General features: G+C 38.4%; 1 protein-coding gene across 8 annotated transcripts in view; it reads right to left on the reverse strand.

Moving 5' to 3' along the window:
• The window catches only part of NEK10 (NIMA related kinase 10), a 309,256-nt gene that overhangs the window by 191,124 nt on the left and 96,724 nt on the right, over positions 1-21,408 (reverse strand). For all 8 annotated transcript variants that reach the window (XM_067753539.1, XM_067753536.1, XM_067753535.1 and 5 more), the window contains one exon: positions 13,988-14,063. In XM_067753539.1, coding sequence (XP_067609640.1) covers positions 13,988-14,063 — 76 coding nt within the window. The remainder of the gene's footprint in view (positions 1-13,987; positions 14,064-21,408) is intronic.

Here is a 21,408-nt window from a genome sequence, read left to right on the forward strand (position 1 = left end):
CACTAACAATGAATTAGAAAGGGAATTTTTAAAAAAAACACCTTTTAAAATTGCGCCAAGGTCTACACGTGGAACAACTCCAACAGAACACCTACTGAACGCTGGCAGAAGACCTCAGACCTCCCAAAAGGCAAGAAACCCCCCCACGTACCTGGGTAGGGCAAAAGAAAAAAGAATAAACAGAGACAAAAGGATAGGGACGGGTTCTGCACCAGCGGGAGGGAGCTGTGAAGGAGGAAAAGTGTCCACACACTAGGAAGCCCCTTCGCGGGCAGAGACTGCAGGTGGCAGAGTGGGGGAGCTTCGCAGCCATGGAGGAGAGCACAGCAACAGGTGTGCGGAGGGCAAAGCAGAGAGATTCCCGCACAGAGGATCGGTGTCGACCGGCACTCACCAGCCCAAGAGGCTTGTCTGCTCACCCGCCGGGGCGGGCGGGGCTGTGAGCTGAGGCTCGGGCTTCGGTCAGATCCCAGGGAGAGGACTGGGGTTGGCGGCGTGAACACAGCCTGCAGTGGGTTAGTGCGCCACGGCTGGCCGGGAGGGAGTCCGGGGAAAAGTCTGGACCTGCCGAAGAGGCAAGAGACTTTTTCTTCCCTCTTTATTTCCTGGTGCGCGAGGAGACGGGATTAAGAACGCTGCTTAAAAGAGCTCCAGAGACGGGCGCGAGCCGCGGCTAAAAGCGCGGACCCCAGAGACAGACATGAGATGCTAAGGCTGCTGCTGCCGCCACCAAGAAGCCTATGTGTGAACACAGGTCACTATCCACAACCCCCTTCTGGGGAGCCTGTGCAGCCCGCCACTGCCAGCGTCCCGGGATCCAGGGACAACTCCCCCGGGAGAACGCACAGGGCGCCACAGGCTGGTGCAACGGTACGCCAGCCTCTGCCGCCGCAGGCTCGCCCTGCACTCCGTGACCCTCTCTACCCCCGGCCTGAGTGAGCCAGAGCCTCCGAATCAGCGGCTCCTTTAACCCCGTCCTGTGTGAGCAAAGAACAGACGCCCTCCGGCGACCTACACGCACAGGCGGGGCCAAATCCAAAGCTGAGCCCCTGTGAGATGTGAGAACAAAGAAGAGAAAGGGAAATCTCTCCCAGCAGCCGCAGAAGCAGCAGATTAAAGATCCACAATCAACTTGATGTACCCTGCATCTGTGGAATACATGAATAGACAACGAATCATCCCAAATTAAGGAGGTGGACTTTGAGAGCAAGATTTATTATTCTTTCCCCTTTTCCTTTTTTTGTGTGTATGTGTATGCTTCTGTGTGAGATTTTGTCTGTATACCTTTGCCTCCACCATTTGTCCGAGGGTTCTATCCGTCTGTCTTTTCTTTTTCTTAATAATTACTTTTTATTTAAATAACCGTATTTTATTTTACTTTATCTTCATTCTTTCTTTCCTTCCTTCCCTCCTTTAGACAACGAATCATCCCAAATTGAGGAGGTGGACTTTGAGAGCAAGATTTATGATTTTTTCCTCTTTTCCTCTTTTTGTGAGTGTGTATGTGTATGCTTCTGTGTGAGATTTTGTCTGTATACCTTTGCTTCCACCATTTGTTCCAGGGTTCTACCCATCTGTTTTTTTGTTTTTTGAGTTTTTTTCCTCTTAATAATTATTTTTTATTTTAATAACTTTATTATATTTTGTCTTACTTTATTTTATTTTACTTTATCTTCTTTCTTTCTTTTTTTCCTTCCTTCCCTCCTTCCTTCCTTGCTCCCTCCATCCCTCCCTCCCTCCTTTCTTTCTACTTCTACTAATTCTTTCTTTCTACTTTTTCTCCCTTTTCTTCTGAGCTGTGTGGATGAAAGGCTCTTGGTGCTGCAGCCAGGAGTCAGTGCTGTGCCTCTGAGGTGGGAGAGCCAACTTCAGGACACTGGTCCACAAGAGGCCTCCCAGCTGCACATAATATCAAACGGCGAAAATCTCCCAGAGATCTCCATATCAACACCAGCACCCAGCTTCACTCAACGACCAGCAAGCTACAGTGCTGGACGTCCTATGCCAAACAACTAGCAAGACAGGAACACAACCCCACCCATTAGCAGAGAGGCTGCCCCAAATCATAATAAGTCCACAGACACCCCAAAACACACCACAAGACGTGGACCTGCCCACCAGAAAGACAAGATCCAGCCTCATCCACGAGAACACAGGCACTAGACCCCTCCACCAGGAAGCCTACACAACCCACTGAACCAACCTTAGCCACTGGGGACAGACACCAAAAACAATGGGAACTACGAACCTGCAGCCTGCAAAAAGGAGACCCCAAACACAGTAAGATAAGCAAAATGAGAAGACAGAAACACACACAGCAGATGAAGGAGCAAGATAAAAACCCACCAGACCTAACAAATGAAGAGGAAATAGGCAGTCTACCTGAAAAAGAATTCAGAATAATGATAGTAAAGATGATCCAAAATCTTGGAAATAGAATAGACAAAATGCAAGAAACATTTAAAAAAGACCTAGAAGAACTAAAGATGAAACAAACAATGATGAACAACACAATAAATGAAATGAAAAATACTCCAGATGGGATCAATAGCAGAATAACTGAGGCAGAAGAACGGATAAGTGACCTGGAAGATAAAATAGTGGAAATAACTACTGCAGAGCAGAATAAAGAAAAAAGAATGAAAAGAACTGAGGACAGTCTCAGAGACCTCTGGGACAACATTAAATGCACCAACATTCGAATTATAGGGGTTCCAGAAGAAGAAGAGAAAAAGAAAGGGACTGAGAAAATATTTGAAGAGATTATAGTTGAAAACTTCCCTAATATGGGAAGGAAATAGTTTTCAAGTCCAGGAAGCACAGAGAGTCCCATACAGGATAAATCCAAGGAGAAATATGCCAAGACACATATTAATCTAACTGTCAAAAATTAAATACAAAGAAAACATATTAAAAGCAGCAAGGGAAAAACAACAAATAACACACAAGGGAATCCCCATAAGGTTAACAGCTGATCTTTCAGCAGAAACTCTGCAAGCCAGAAGGGACTGGCAGGACATATTTAAAGTGATGAAGGAGAAAAACCTGCAACCAAGATTACTCTACCCAGCAAGGATCTCATTCAGATTTGATGGAGAAATTAAAACCTTTACCGACAAGCAAAAGCTGAGAGAGTTCAGCACCACCAAACCAGCTTTTCAACAACTGCTAAAGTAACTTCTCTAGGTAAGAAACACAAGAGAAGGAAAAGACCTACAACAACAAACCCAAAACAATTAAGAAAATGGGAATAGGAACATACATATTGATAATTACCTTAAATGTAAATGGACTAAATGCTCCCACCAAAAGACACAGACTGGCTGAATGGATACAAAAGCAAGACCCATATATTTGCTGTCTACAAGAGACCCACTTCAGACCTAGAGACACATATAGACTGAAAGTAAGGGGATGGAAAAAAGGTATTTCATGAAAATGAAACCAAAAGAAAGCTGGAGTAGCAATTCTCATATCAGACAAAATAGAGTTTAAAATAAAGACTATTAGAAGAGACAAAGAAGGACACTACATAATGATCAAGGGATCGATCCAAGAAGAAGATATAACAATAGTAAATATTTATGCACCCAACATAGGAGCACCTCAATACATAAGGCAAATACTAACAGCCATAAAAGGGGAAATCGACAGTAACACATTCATAGTAGGGGACTTTAACACCCCACTTTCACCCATGGACAGATCATCCAAAATGAAAATAAATAAGGAAAACCAAGCTTTAAAAGATACATTAAACAAGATGGACTTAATTGATATTTATAGGACATTCCATCCAAAAACAACAGAATACACATTTTTCTCAAGTGCTCATGGAACATTCTCCAAGATAGATCATATCTTGGGTCACAAATCAACCCTTCGTAAACTTAAGAAAATTGAAATTGTATCAAGTATCTTTTCTGACCACAACGCTATGAGACTAGATATCAATTACAGGAAAAGATCTGTACAAAATACAAACACATGGAGGCTAAACAATACACTACTTAACAATGAAGTGATCACTGAAGAAATCAAAGAGGAAATCAAAAAATACCTAGAAACAAATGACAATGGAGACACAATGACTCAAAATCTATGGGATGCAGCAAAAGCAGTTCTAAGAGGGAAGTTTATAGCAATACAATCCTACCTTAAGAAACAGGAAACATCTCGAATAAACAACATAACCTTGCACCTAAAGCAATTAGAGAAAGAAGAACTAAAAAACCCCAAAGCTAGCAGAAGGAAAGAAATCATAAAAATCAGATCAGAAATAAATGAAAAAGAGATGAAGGAAACGATAGCAAAGATCAATAAAACTAAAAGCTGGTTCTTTGAGAAGATAAACAAAATCGATAAACCATTAGCCAGACTCATCAAAAAAAAAAGGGAGAAGACTCAAATCAATAGAATTAGAAATGAAAAAGGGGAAGTAACAACTGACAAAAGATCATGAGAGATAACTACAAGCAACTCTCTGCCAATAAAATGCACAACCTGGAAGAAATGGACAAATTCTTAGAAAGGCACAGCCTGCCAAGACTGAATCAGGAAGAAATAGAAAATATGAACAGACCAATCACAAGCACTGAAATTGAAACTGTGATTAAAAATCTTCCAACAAACAAAAGCCCAGGACCAGATGGTTTCACAGGTGAATTCTATCAAACAATTAGAGAAGAGCTAACACCTATCCTTCTCAAACTCTTCCAAAATATAGCAGAGGGAGGAACACTCCCAAACTCATTCTACAAGGTCACCATCACCCTGATACCAAAACCAGACAAGGATGTCACAAAGAAAGAAAACTACAGGCCAATATCACTGATGAACATAGATGCAAAAATGCTCAACAAAATACTAGCAAACAGAATCCAACAGCACATTAAATGGATCATATACCATGATCAAGTGGGGTTTACTCCAGGAATGCAAGGATTCTTCAATATATGCAAATCAATCAACCTGATACACCATATTAACAAATTGAAGGAGAAAAACCATATGATCATCTCAATAGATGCAGAGAAAGCTTTCGACAAAGTTCAACACCCATTTATGATCAAAACTCTGCAGAAAGTAGGCACAGAGGGAACTTTCCTCAACATAATAAAGGCCATATATGACAAACCCACAGCCAACATTGTCCTCAATGGTGGAAAACTGAAAGCATTTCCACTAAGATCAGGAACAAGACTACCCAAAGCATTCTGCAGATTTTATATGATCCTTATCAAATTACCCATGATACTTTTCACAGAACTAGAACAAATAATCCAAAAATTTATATGGAACCATAAAAGATCCAGAATTGCCAAAGCAATGCTGAGGAAAAAAAACAAAGCAGGAGGCATAACTCTCCCAGACTTCAGACAATACTACAAAACTACAGTAATCAAAGCAGTGTGGTATTGGTACAAAAATAGACATAAGGATCAATGGAACAGAATAGAGAGCCCAGAAATAAATCCACATGGTCAATTAATCTTTGACAAAGGAGGCAAGAATATAAAATGGGAAGAAGTTCTTCAGCAAGTAGTGCTGGGAAAGTTAGCTGCATGTAAATCAATGAAGTTAGAATACACTCTCACACCATGCACAAAAGTAAACTTAAAATGGCTTAGAGACTCAAACATAAGACATAATACCATAAAACTTCTAGAAGAGAGCACAGGCAAAACGTTCTCTGACATAAGTTACAGCAGTGTTTTCTTAGGTCAGTCTCCCAAGACAATAGAAATAAAAACAAAAATAAATAAATGGGACCTAGTCAAACTTACAAGGTTTTGCACAGCAAAGGAAACCATAAAAAAGAAAAATGAAGAAACCTACAGAATGGGAGAAAATATTTGCAAATGATGCGACTGAGAAGGGCTTAATCTCCAAAATATACAATCAGCTCATACAACTCAACAACAAAAAAACAAACAACCCAATGAAATAATGTGTAGAAGACCTTAATCGACATTTCTCTAAAGAAGACATACAGATGGCCAGTAGGCACATGAAAGGATGCTCAATACCACTAATTATTAGAGAAATGCAAATCAGAACTACAGTGAGGTATCACCTCACACTGGTCAGAATGGCTATCATCAAAAAAGTCTCCAAACAGTAAATGCTGGAGAGGGTGTGGAGAAAGGGGAACCCTCCTACACTGTTGGTGGGAATGTAAATTGGTGCAGACACTATGGAGAACAGTATGGAGCTGTCTCAGAAAACTAAAAATACAATTACCATATGATCCAGCAATCCCAGTCCTGGGCATATATCCGGACAAAACTATAATTCAAAAAGATACATACACCCCTGTGTTCATGGCAGCACTATTCACAACAGCCAAAACATGGAAACAACCTAAATGTCCATTGACAGATGAATGGATAAAGAAGATGTGGTACACATATACAATGGAATATTACTCAGCCATTAAAAAGAACAAAATACTGCCATTTGCAGCAACATGGATGCGACTAGAGTTTATCATACTAAGTGAAGTAAATTAGAAAGAGAAAGACAAATACCATATGATATCACTTACATGTGGAATCTAAAATATGGCACAAATGAACCTACCTACAAAGCAGGAATTCATAGAGATAGAGAACAGATTTGTGGCTTCCAAGGGTTGGGTGGGAGGGAGAGGCGTGGACTAGGAGTTTGGGATTGGTAGATGCAAACTATTATATATAGAATGGATAAACAATATGGTCCTACTGTACAGCACAGGAAACTATATCCAATCTCCTAGGATAAACCATAATGGAAAAGAATATTAAAAAACTGCATATATTTCTATAACTGAGTCACTTTGTTATACAGCAGAAATTGGCACAACATTGTAAATCAACTAGACTTCACTTTAAAAAAAGAATTATGAGGGCTTCCCTGGTGGCGCAGTGGTTGACAGTCCACCTGCTGATGCAGGGGACGTGGGTTTGTGCCCCAGTCCGGGAAGAACCCACATGCCTCAGAGCAGCTGGGCCCGTGAGCCATGGCTGCTGAACCTGTGCATCCGGAGCCTGTGCTCCGCAACGGGAGAGGCCACAACAGTGAGAGGCCTGCGTACCACAAAAAAAAAAAAAGAAAAAAGAAAAAAAAGAATTATGAGAGAAAGTATGTAGCTGGTATAATTAATAAAATTAGAGAATTTTAAATTGCTGCAGCCGTTATGGAAAACAGTATGAAGATTCCTCAAAAAATTAATAGAACTACCATATGATCCAGGTATTCCACTTCTGGGTATTTATTCAAAGAATATGAAAACAGTAATGTGAAAATTTATATTCACCTCTATGTTCATGATTTACAGTATCCAAGATATGGAAACAACCTAAGTGCCCATCAACAGATGATGGATAGAGAAGATGTGGTGTATATATATATATATATATATATATATATATATATATATATATATATACAATGAAATACTACTCAGCCATAAAACAACGCAATCTTGCCATTTGCAACAACATGGATGGACCTTGAACATCTTATGCTAAATTAAGTAAGTCAGATGGAGAAAGACAAATACAGTATGATTTCACTCACATATGGAATATAAAAAAAACCAAGAAAACAAAACAAAATAAATAACCAAAACAAACAAACCTGGAGATACTGAGAACAGAGTAGTGGTTACCAGATGGGAAGGGGTGGGAGGGGGGTGTGAAATGGGCAAAGTGGGTCAGTTGTATGGTGACAGATAGAAACTAAACTTTTGGTGGTGAACACACTGCACTGTATACTGAAAAAGAAATATAATGGGGCTTTCCTGGTGGCGCAGTGGTTGAGAGTCCACCTGCCAATGCAGGGGACACGAGTTCGTGCCCTGGTCCGGGAAGATCCCACATGCCGCAGAGCGGCTAGGCCCGTGAGCCATGGCAGCTGAGCCTGCGCATCTGGAGCCTGTGCTCCGCAATGGGAGAGGCCACGACAGTGAGAGGCCCATGTACCGCAATAAAAAAAAAAAAGGAAATATAATGTTTTACACATGATACTTATGTTATAAACCAATATTACATCAATAACTTTTTAAATAAAAAAGGAAGATGTGGTGTATATATATATAGAGAGAGATATATATATACATATATATCTATGTATCTATCTATCTATCTATATATATACAACAGAATTCTACTAAGCCATAAAAAAAGAATAAAATTCTGCCATTTGCAGCAACGTGGATGAAGCTAGAGATTATTATGCTTAGTGAAATAAGTTAGAGAAAGACATGTCATGTATGATACCATTTATATGTGGAATCTAAAAACTAATACAAACAAGTGTATAGCAAAACAGAAAAACAGACTCAACAGACATAGAAAACAAACTTATGGTTACCAAAGAGGAGAGGAAGTGAGGAAGTGGGGGTACTGCATTAACAAACTACTGTATATAAAATAGATAATCAACAAGGATATGCTGTACTGCACAGAGAATTATACCAATGATCTTGTAATAACGTATAATGGATTATAATCTAAAAAAATATGAATCACTTTGCTGCACACCTGAAACTAACAATATTGGAAATCAACTATACTTCAATTAAAAAATATGTTAGTGCCTTAGAGCTTGATAAAAATGCACATGGATTTTTAATCACATTAAAGCACAGAATGTGGTACACATTATGTACAATGGAATATTTATATTTTTCAACCATTAAAAAGAAGGAAATCTTGTAATTTGCAACACCATGGTTGAACCTAGAGGACATTATTCTAGTTGAAATAAGCCAGACAAAGTAAAAAAAAAAGTTGATTTCGTATAAACAGAGAGAGTAGAATGGTAGTTGCCACCGGCTGGGGGGAGGGAGAAATGGGGTGATATAGATCAAATGGTACAAATTTTCAGTTATGAGAAGAATGAGTTCTGAAGATCTAATGTATGGCATGGTGACTATAGTTAATAACATGCTACTGTGTACTTAAAAGTCCCGAGAGTAAATCTTAGTATTCTCAGAACAACAACAAAAAAGCGTTAATTATGTGAGGTGATGGATTTGTTAATTATACTGATCTTGGTAATCATTTCACAAATGTATATCAAATCGTGTTATACACTCTAAATATATACAATTATATTTGTCAATTTTTCCCAATTACTCTTCAATAAAGTTCAAAAAAGATATTTTAAGACAAAACCAGAATAACTTATTTTCACTTTAATAATTCAAAATATTTATTAGTATTCTGTCAGTCTGCTCCTAGAGGAGCAGGGAAACAACAGTGAACAAAACAGTTAACAGCTCTACTGTTGTGGAGTCTGTGTTTTAGTGGGAGACACATGATACACTAATCAAAATACAACATAATGCCAGAGAGAGACAAATGCTATGAAAAAATAAAGGGATGGAGTCTGAAGGAGGTTGCTATTTGGGGCAGATGATCAGGAAAACCTCTCTACAGAAGGGAACATTTAACAGAGAGCAGAAGGAAGAAAGGAGGTGAGCTGCAGCTCTGGAGGAGGAGCACCCGGTGGGCGCACATTGGAAATCTGAAGGCACAGCTGAAGGGGCAGCTGACGGGGTGGAAGGTTTGTTACAGTGTGAGGGAGAAATTTCCTTTATTTTATTACCATTATTTCGGGTACTGTTCATAGTCATACAAGTACTGGATCACTCATATAGTAAATATTTCTCGTGAGCCTATAAACCACACTCGGGCTCAGTGCTGGGGATAGTGGCCTATCACAAAATAAATATAAAATTCCACCTTGTGAAGGACAAGTGCATGGTGTGTGTAGGCCAGGGGCATCCTGCCCTGTTTTGGGGGGTTTGCCTGAGGAGGCTACATTCTAGCTGAGAGGTGAAGGGTGAGAAGAGTTAACCAGATGACAAGTGGGAAAAGCAGTATTCCAGGCAGAGAGAGCAGCATGTGCAAAAGCCCTGTGGCCACAGGGAACATGCAGGGAGCAGCTAAGAATAGTGAAGTCTGGGTGGAGGTACAGCAGGAAGACATGGCAGAGACAGAGAATGCAGGGCTGTCCTCCTGTAGCCCAACTGAAGATGTGGTCTGTGAACTGTGTGAACTGGAGGCTACTGAAGTGTTTTAAGTCAATTAAGAGTCTCAGAGCTTGGAGATTCCTTAAGAACTTGAGAAGTACAGTTAGAAGTTGGGCAGGTTTCACTGTGTCTACTTGTTCAGGTTTTCCTACAGGTTTATTTTGATCCATCCAATGAAAACTTTAGTAGCTTTAAAAAAATTATCTAATGTAATAACATGAATGGGATTACACTAAGCAATAAAGTCTCAAAGAATTCCCATTCCAGGATTAGTCAAAGTTTTCTATTTTTATTAGATCATACTTGTTTATTATCCAGAAATCCCAAATAACGTTCTGTGAAGAACTAGCCCAAAATGTATCTCAGAGTGTCAAACTCTAAATTCTGCTCTGAAAATGCAGTTGAAGGAAGTGTACAGTTTTGGACTCTGGAATTGGAGTAAGACGTAGAGATAAAAAATGGAACCAAGGACCATATTTGGAGAATATTCTCCATGAGAAGGATAATAAAGACCTGCCTAATAATGATAATAATCAGATAAGAAATAAGATAAGATAATAATCAGATAAGAAAAGGTTTTATGGAACTTCTGTTCCAGCACAATCAGTCCAGTGCCCATAGCACAATCAGTCCAGTGCCCACAAACCACTTATCTAGCAGCTGAGATATAAAGAATGATCCGATGGGACTTCCCTGGTGGTGCAGTGGGTAAGATTCCAAGGTCCCAATGCAGGGGGCCTGGGTCTGATCCCTGGTCAGGGAACTAGATCCCACATGCATGCCACAACTAAGAGTTCACATGCCACAACTAAGGATCCCACCTGCCACAACTAAGGGGCCCATGTGCTGCAACTAAGGAGCCTGCCAGCTGAAACTAAGGAGACTGCTGGCTGAAACTAAGAAGCACATGTGCCACAACTAAGGAGCAGGAGAGCCACACCTATGGATCCTGCCGGACAAAACTAAGGAGCCCATGTGCTGCAACTAAGGAGCCTGCCAGCTGCAACTAAGGAGACTGCTGGCTGCAACTAAGGAGCCCACGAGCCACAACCAAGGAGCCCACCGGTTGCAACTAAGACCCAGTGCAACCAAATAAATAAATAACAAATATTAAAAAAAAGAGAATGCTCCCAGGCACTTCCTGCAAAAGTTGATAAAGAACTTTCTGCTATTAAATAAGTTAATACCTGAGGAAGCAAAGGCAAAAGCAAAGAGCAAAATGATATGGGAACATCAAACTCTGGGGAACGTGGAGAGCTGGGGCAGGCATCCCAGGTCCACATGAATTGGCTCAGAGGAGCTCATAAGAATTACACAAAGATTACAGAATGTGGAGAGAAATACCCTGGAAATAGATGAAGGGACAATTCAAGAAAAGGCATGAAGGTATGAGACTCAGGGTAGAGACTGTGAAAGATATTTGTTTTACTTTTGTTCAATTCACAAACTCAGAGAAAACCCAAAGGGAAGGATATAAAAATATTCAAAAGTAATTGGACATGTCAAACAATATATTAGGAAACATCTTAAATTTGGAATAATTAGAATTTGAGAGATTATACAGCTGACATTTCCAGTGCATGTCCTTGACATCATGCAGTGAACAAGGTCCCATGACTCTCTGCCTGGGGGCTTCCTCCCAGCCACCCCAGGAGGCCAGGAGTGACTGAAGGTCACCCATGGAGTAGCCCTTAGTCACTTGTGGCTGAGAAAAGAAAAAAACCCCAAAACCCCTACCTTTAATTTGGCATATAGGACAACTCTGAAACATCTCGTACAATGTATCCCAGATAATAATCTATGGATCTGATTTTTTTAAAATAAATTTATTTATTTATGGCTGTGTTGGGTCTTCATTGCTGCGTGTGGGCTTTCTATAGTTGAGGTGAGTGGGGGTTACTCTTAGTTGTGGTGCGAAGGCTTCTCATTGTGTTGGCCTCTTACTGTGGAGCACCAGGCTCTAGGCACGCAGACTTCAGTAGTTGCAGCATGCAGGCTCAGTAGTTGTGGCTCACGGGGTCTAGAGCACAGGCTCAGTAGTTGTGGTGCATGGGCTTAGTTGCTCCGTGGCATGTGGGATCTTCCAGGACCAGGGATCGAACCTGTGTCCCCTGCATTGGCAGGCGGATTCTCAACCACTGCGCCACCAGGGAAGCCTGGATCTGATTATTAATGTTTCCTGTACTGGCTGCTTTCCCTTCTCTGTCTCATTTCCTCCCCCGCCCCGACCCCCCACCACTATTTCATGGAACCACCTACTAAATAAACTATTTCACTTGGATTCTTGTCTTTTGGAAAACCCCAAAGTAAGAAAGTAATGGAATGTAATTTAGAACAGAGTTCTTTTAACTCTGGTTTGTGAGCCTAAGTTTATTGTAAAACCTTGTATTATAAAATACAAGGGGCATTTCTAACAACCAGGAGAGAGGAAGGTGGGATAAGGGAGTAGAAATAAATATTTTAAAGCAATTTAAAAGAACAAAGAGCTTGATAGAAAGATGAATGGTCATACATTTTTGATATTCCTAAGTGAAATAATACCTTAACTGTATTAGGAGGTTCAGCTTTCCTAACTCTGTAGTTAATTTAAAAATTAAAAGAAAATGTGAATCCATCTTTGGGCTAATAAAACAAAATAGTTGTCATGTTTTAGATTTCTTCTTACATACTCTATAGATTTCCTGCCCCCCACCTCAACACACACACAAAATTATCATAATAGCAATTCTAAACTGAATTCACAGTCTTGGGAATAAATGTGCTTATTTTTAGTTTGTGTTTTATTTGTTCTGTAATTTTGATTGACAATCAAATCTGTTCAGGAATATATGATTATTTAACACTTTTATGATTAAGCTTTTATTATTTTTGAAAAAGAATACAAAGTAGAACAAATGAAAACTATTATTCCAGCAACAAGTAATGGGTGAGTCATATCCTTATTATTAAGAGATTAAGTGCCCAGATAAACTATCAGTTTTCAAGGTACAATATTAGCCTGGCCACCAATCTCTACATCTTCCCATGAAGCTAGTTTCAAAAACAAAGATGTAAGAAATTTCTAGCAAAATAAATTCACCCCTTAAAAACACTATGTTGCACATTCTTGTATGAAAGCACTTTGTAAACTGGGGCTGTTATTTCCAAATTCCACCCTCCTTGGAGAAGATTCATTCTGAATCCTACCCCCAGGACTCTGCTGTATAATAGACCTGATTAAAAAAAGAAGATGGAAGCGTCTTGATTGCTTGACCCGACAAATGAAATTTCAGAATATTTCCCTGAAATCTGCTGCATCTACGGACTACCATATCTGTTTGCTAATTTCAACAGATTCAGACAAATGATATGTGATCAGCAAAAGAAGATTCTCACTTCATGATAATTAATGGATTGCAAAGGAACCCTAAAAAGCATGCTAAAAAAGTCTCAATTCATCAAAATAATGCTCATTTACCCAAGAAGCACCAACTTTGTAAATATATGTGTAAGTATATATATCATCATTTATTCATTCACATAATAAAATTTATTCAGCACCTATTATTTGCCAGATGCTGGGACAGGTATTAGGACATAAAAACCCTTTCCTTGACCTTGAATGTCTATAGATGGAAAGAGAGTAAAGAAACATATATAAAATAGATGCAATAAAATGTTCCAAGTGTCATATTGCGTAACAAGTCTACTAATTCATTCACAGATTCATTCAACAACTCTGTACACCTACTGTGTGCTAAAGATCACTTCAATTACAAGTAATTGAGGGGCAGAGTTACCTTAAAGGAAAGATAGTTTGTTATTTTAAACACATAATGGTACGATTCTATACATGTGTATTACCTGGGTAGTTGAGGAAAACTTATTAAATATGTAAATATCTTTCCTTTGCAAGCCAAGAAAAGAAATGAAAGCCCAAACCAGTTAAAAAAAGGTGTTAGAGAGCCATAAAATAATTGTCCTTACCAGGAATACAGAATTGTTCCTACAACAGATGTAAGTTTGCTGCTTTCTTGTTTTTGCTTTGCCAGGCCAAAGTCAGCTACAATTCAAGAAACAAAACAATTTGATTATATTTTCCCAGAATTAGCATTGTTCCTTAGCTTTTAACATTCTGCAAAAACAAAACAAAACAAAACAAAGAAAAAAGCTATTACAATTCACAAGAGAAAGCTTTTCTTGTTTTCCCTGTCAAAATGCCCCATGTGCCAATCTTCTGAACCACTCCCAGCCTTCATTAATGGTGTACATACATTAGGTCATTATGCTATATATATTGACATAATGAGGTTTCATTAAAAAATATTAAAAGAGTCTTTCTGACTGGAAGATAGGACAAAGTACTTATTGAACTTGTGATTCTACTTTTTTTTTTTTTTTCTGTACGCGGGCCTTTCACTGTTGTGGCCTCTCCCGTTGCGGAGCACAGGCTCCGGACGCGCAGGCCCAGCGGCCATGGCTCACGGGCCCAGCCGCTCCGCGGCATGTGGGATCTTCCCGGACCAGGGAATGAACCCGTGTCCCCTGCATCGGCAGGTGGACTCTCAACCACTGCGCCACCAGGGAAGCCCCGTGATTCTACTTTTTTAGATTACCCTTTATAATTTTCAAATAAATAAAATGAATCTAATGTTTTGGCATATGGCAGTCATCACCTCATCCGGCTAAAAAAATAAACAAATATGGTAAGCCTAAATAATCACCATGAAGGTCTGAAAACCTGAAATGGATGGTATCTATTTGTACAAAGTCATAGTAAATAATAATGTTCACAATCATCTCAAAATACTTATATAATAATATAATTATATTAATACAATGGATTCTAATTTTTAAACTAGAACACTAAATATTTATATTTAATATTAGCATTAGCTATATTTTTCAAAGCACCTTCACATACTTCTATTTTTTAAGCCACTCAATAACTTAGATCAAAGTGGTAGAAACAGATATTATTCCTATTATCATTGTATGGATTTACAAACATTTCAAGAGGTTTAATTACTAGAATTAAACAAAAAGACAGTGTTGAACCAGGGCAAAAATTCAAGTTGCTATTCCTAATAGTTTGATGTTCACAATATCACTTTTTAAGTGTACTAAATATGTATGGAATTTCACAGTAATGAATTTTAATAAAAAGTATTTGATTATCTATTCTAAAGTGTCTTTGACAGGTTGAAAATATTCTGGAGTACCTTTGACTTCAAAGTAATATTAATTCATGTTATTAATAATAATATCCATTTACAAAACAACAACCTTGAACTAGCACAAATTTAGCTGCTTACATATATTGTCTGTTTTAATACTCACAGTGCAATAGGAATTATTATAGTTAGTGCCTGTTAGTGCTTAAAGGCAAGGACTCTGGAACCAAACAGGCTCAGTTCAAATCCTGGCTTCATTATGTGCTACCTGAGTAACCCTGGGCAAGTTATTTAATCTCTCTTTGCAATAGTTTTCTTATCTGTAAAATAGTGATTGTAATAATATAGATAGTAGCGCTATAATATTAAAATCTGAATAAGTTAACATATGCAAGTGTAGTATAGCATAGTGATAATCAACTGATGTATATCGCTATTTAATCTTCACAACCACCCATTTTATATATGAAGAAACTGAGGCTCAAAGAGAATTAGTGCCTTGCTCAGGGTTTCTCAGGGAGAAATGAACAGAGTTAGACATGAATTTGATGTTGCTCAATTCTAAAGCCCCAAATTCTTATCAAAACAGAATACAATACTGCCAACAAAGAAAAATCAGTCCCAAACCATTTTATTTACAAATTCAACCAAACACTTAAGGGATAAATATCAGTTATGCATAAACTCTACCAGGAAATAGAAAAGGAGAGAACACTTCCTAACTCATTTTATGAAGTCAACATTACCCTGAACAAGTCCATACAAAGACATTACAAGAAAAGAAAAGCACAGAACAGTATTCCCCATGAGAATAGATACAAAAAATAAGTAAATCCAATCTAGGGATATATTAAAAAGGATAACACATAATAACCAAGTGGGGTTTATGCCAAAAATACAATGCTGATCCAACATTTAAAAATTAATCAATATAGTTCACCAGATCAGAACATTAGAGAAGGAAATCATACAAACATCTCAATAGTTGTATAAGAAGAATTTGAGAAAATTCAGTATCTATTCCTTTTAGCAAAGTGGAAAATAGACAGGCATTTCCTTAACCTGATAAAGGGCATCTATGAAAAACCTACAGCTAACTTTCTAGTTAATGTTAAAAGATTGAATGTCTTTCCCTTAAGATCAAAAAAACAAGGCTGGATGTTATCTTGACTTATGGTGACCATTTCACAGTATATAACAAATATCGAATCATTAAGTTACACAGCTGAAACTAATACAATGTTGTAGGTCAATTATATCTCAATTAAAGCAAAGAAGAAAAATTAAAAAAAGATATAGCCATCTTGTTAATATATTGATAGATATTTTGAAGAGATTGTCATATAAGAACATTTTTAATGTGCCTTGATAACTGAATTTTTCAAATAAATCAGAAAACATTATTTTCTCTTTCCTTTCAAAAAAAAAAGAAAGAAAGAAAACATACTAATTACAATACCATCATAGGAACAAATATCTAGGAATAATATGACAAAGGACATGAAAGACCTATGCAGGGAAAATTATAAAATTTTGTTACAGAGTCATTAAAGAAGATTAAAATTAATGGAGAGAAAGTCCAAATTCATGGATTGGGATTTTCAATATTATATAGATTTCATTCTTCCTAAACTAATTTATGTAATTCCAATCATATGTCTTCATATTTTGGGCAGAACTTCACAAATTGAGTATAAAATTCATATAGAAATAGAAACTGCCAAGAGGAGCCATGGAGTTTAATATAAAAGAGGACGAAGTTTTCTATAGTATATTAAGAATTATTACAAGTCTATAGTAATTAAGACAAGGTAGTATAAACTCAAGGATACAAAGAGAAAAAGGCAAGGATGTCCACTCTTACCGTTCCTATTCAAGATTGTACTACACATCCAAGTAAGTGCAATAATTGCATACAAATTTTTGTGCGAAGATAATTTTTTATTTCTCTTTGATAGATTCCTTGGAGTGGGATTACTGGATCCTATGATAAGTGTATGTTTAATTTCATAAAAAACTACCAAGCCAAAATATTTTCCATTGTGTTCTCACCAGAAATGTATGAGAGTTCTAGTTGCTTCTGCCTCCTCACCAGCATTTTAAGTTATCAGGGGTTTTTTAATTAGCCATTTTAACTAGTATGTAGTGATAGCTCAGTATAGCTTTCATTTGCATTTCCCTAATGACTAATGTTGCTGAACATTCTTTATGTATTTATTTGCCATCTGTGTATCTTCTTTAATGAAGTGCTTGTTCAAAGTTTGGCCCATTTTGTCATGGGGTTGTTTGTTTTCTTATTACTGAGCTTTCTTATTATTTGTATTATTGATACTAATTCTTTGTCAGATAGATGATCTACAAATATTTTCTCCTTGTCTTCAACTTGTTTTTTCATCCTCTTAGTAATAACTTTCATAGAACAGAAATTTTAAACATTAACGAAGTTCAATGAATTAATTTATATATATATATTATGGTTTTTATGTTATAGTTTATTTTCATTTATTTATTTTACTCTGGCTGTGCTGGGTCTTCTTTTGGCAAGTGGGCCTCCCTAGTTGCAGCGTGTGGGCTTTCTAGTTGTGGTGTGTGGGCTCTAGAGCACGCAGGCTTAGTTGCAGTATGTGGGATCTTAGTTCCCCGACAAGGGATCGAACCTGGGCCGCCTGCATTGGGAGCACGGAGACTTAACCACTGGACCACGAGGGAAGTCCCTTGATGTTATAGTTAAGAAATATTTGCCTCGTCCAGGCTATTCTGCTGAAGAGGCCACATAGAGAAGAGGGGTCCTGGTGAATGAGAGGCCAAGTTCCAGACAAAAGCCAGAACTAATTGCCCATCATGTGAGTGAGCCTTCTTGGAAGTGGACACCCAGGCCAAGTCAAGGCTTCAGATGATGCAGCCCTGGCTGACAGCTTGACTGAAGTCTCATGAGAGACCTTGAGCCAGAATCATCCAGCTAAGCTGCTGCTGGATTCCTGCCCCTTGAAATGGTGAGAAAATAAATGTTTGTTGTCTTAAGCCACTAAGCTTTGTGGTAATTGGTTACACAATAATGGATAATTAATACAACCACTATCACCTAGTCCAGGACACCACGAACTCTCATCCAGGCTACTGAACTATACTTTCTAAGCAGACTCCCCACAGCCATCACTACCCTCCAAAACATAATTCTCCATACCAGAGTCACAATGATCTTTGAAAGACCTAAAGCAGATATCACTACCTAAAGGTTAAAATTCTTTAAAGGCTTCTGATAGATACTAAGAATAAAGACCAAACTACCAGGCCTAAAAGGCCATACATGATCTGGGTTTTCAGAACGGTCTTTCTTGACCATACTATCAAAAACTCATCCCTGGGCTTCTCTGGTGGCACAGTGGTTGGGAGTCTGCCTGGCGATACAGGGGGCGCGGGTTCGTGCCCCGGTCGGGGAGGATCCCGCGTGCCGCGGAGTGGCTGGGCCCGTGGGCCGTCGCCGCTGGGCCTGCGCATCTGGGGCCTGTAAACAAAAACAAAAACAAAAAAAACTCATCCCTTTCCTCAATACTCTCCTATTATATTTATTTAATTCTTACTATCTTTCAATCTGAAATTACTTTCTTTGTTTTTATTTACGTAATATTCATTTACGTATTGGGGTCTGTAATTCCTAACCAGAATGCAAGATTCATGAGAGCAAAGATTTTGTGTGGTTTATCACTGTAGACAGATGGAGATGTATCTTTCGATACATATATAGACATATATGCATATGTCTGAGTATATTTATCTATCTGTCCTCTCGATACAGTAGTACTACTGACAAATGAGAGGGCTAAGCTCTACAGGTGTTTTTAAGAACTATGCAAAAGCTAGATGGCTTGCTATAACTTTTCCATTTCTCTATAGTGCAATGGAGAAAACTGGTAGAAATAGCATAGTGTTTCAATATTTTGGGGAGCTCACTATAATTTTGGCATACATAAACTTTGACCAACTTACTATCTAAAATAATACTTTGATTAGTTCTAATGCTACATAGAAATTATCCTGTTTCTATAAAAATGCCACTGATTTTGAAAGGCAAAAAACCAAGGAGTGGCACTCACAATGACTCTACTCACTCCAGTTAATTGAGACAATGGCAGAAACTTGGACAGCTGTCTGCAAAATCACCGACGGTCAAGAAGTACTCTTAAAGAGGAAAAAATCTAATATTGTTTGGCTATTTAGAAAATTCTGGTAGCAGCATTAATGTTTTTATTACTCTTTCCACATCTGTGACCATATTTGGAGTGGAGGAAAAGGTTTTATTTCAGAAAGTGTGGTCATAACAGCATTCATGTGCTAAAATAGAAATTTAAAAATGACAACAGAAAACATTTTATATATAGCACATATTAAAAAGGGTAAAAACCCTCTCCTTTGGTAGAACAAATGATACCAAAAATGTTAAAGACTGTAGAATCTTTATGCTACAGCCTGAAGCTGTCAACTTTCAGATGGAAAAGATGTGTGGTTGAGACCCTAGATTCTTGCTCTGTTGTTTACTATCTGTGCAACATTGGTTACATCACTCACTACTCTGTGTTCTCAAAAAAATGGCCTATAAACTTACTTCTTGCAGGGGTTTCTCAAATAAAACTATGACAATAGATGAGAAGCATTTGGAAATACTGCACAGATATAAAGTGTTCCCATTCTTCTCCACATGAGCTTTCATCCATCACATGTCTGTCAGAAGCTCCCAAGTTCATAGCCAAGACAGAAAGCCCTAGTCTTTGTCTGGGGATTCACCCCTAGCCCTATGAAGCACCTGCCTCTTCACACCCCATCTGGGATATCCCAAACCGCAGATAACATCACATCTTCCCCACTGCCTAGGCTTGAAGTCTCTGACACGTCTCTCTTGCTCCTATACTTACTCACTCACCAGGTCTTATATCTGAATTTCCAATTGTTTCTGTGATCACAGTTTAAATATACCAGTAGCCCAGGCCCTCTCTATTCCTGCAATAACTCAGGTGTACCTCATCAGAAAGCTTTTCCTTATAATCCATTCTACAAAGTATTTAACAGTGGGAAAATCTACCAACCCCTGCCTTCATCACAGTAGGTCCCCATTAAGTATCAGAAGGTCTCCTGATTACTATTCTTTATAAAGTTTCCAGCTGCCCTATCTGGCCTTCAAGATGGTACATGTACTCACTGATTCACTTATTTGTCCAACAAATATCCACTAAGTATATACTATGTTCCAGTTAACGGGCTAGGTACTAAAGATAAGATGGTAACCACATCAGAAACCATCCGTATTGACACAACCCTTAGGACCAGTGGCAGAGATACACATTAAACCAAGAATCACACATATAAATGTAAATTTACAGTTAGGATAAGATCATTAAAGAACAGGTAGATATATTATGAGAGGGTAATGTAAGGGACACAGCTGATCAGGAAAAGCTTCTGTGATAAAATGGTTGAATGAATATATGAAGGAGGGCAGGTGTTAACTAGGTAAGAAAAGAAAGAGGAGAAGAGACTTCCATGCTGAGGAAGCTACATATACAAAGGTCCTGTGATCAAGGGAGCATGGTCCATTGAGGAACTGAGAAAAAGCCAGGCTTGCCAGAGGGTAGAGAATCAGGGATAAAGGACTCTGCAGGCCATGCTCAGATGACTGACCTCTCTCATTATCAGCCAATCTAAATGTCCACTCCAACAAAGTATTGGCCTCACCCTTGTACCACACTTGATTATGAGCACCTGGGTGCCCTTAAGCCTGCCTTTTTCTTTGCCTGAAATGGCTTCCCTAAGGGAATACTATAAAGAGACTCGGTTAAAAGATGAACTCTAGAAGCAGACATGGTTCATCCCTGGCTCTGTCAACCAATTACTTGGGTGATTTAAGCAACTTTCCTAACCTCTCTAAACTTCTTCATTATCTGTAAAGATGGGAATGTGCTTGAGAGTATTGGATGAGATAAAGGATGTATAACTTTTATCTCATAGTAAATAATCAAGAGATGTAGTTATGGGCACTTTCTCCTATCCTTCAAAGCATAGCTAAAATTTGTGTCATTTTAAAATGTCTTCCCTGAGCAAAATAAAAACAAGGAGTGACTCTGACAATTTTAGGAAGTGATAAGTTAAGATCCCCATAATACTTGGCAATGACAGAAGATTCTGCTTGAGCATAACTATACAAGAAACCAGAAGAAAGATGTCCACCTTGCAACCCCACTG

Source organism: Pseudorca crassidens, chromosome 10, assembly GCF_039906515.1.
Source record: "Pseudorca crassidens isolate mPseCra1 chromosome 10, mPseCra1.hap1, whole genome shotgun sequence".
NCBI classification, from domain to species: domain Eukaryota; kingdom Metazoa; phylum Chordata; class Mammalia; order Artiodactyla; family Delphinidae; genus Pseudorca; species Pseudorca crassidens.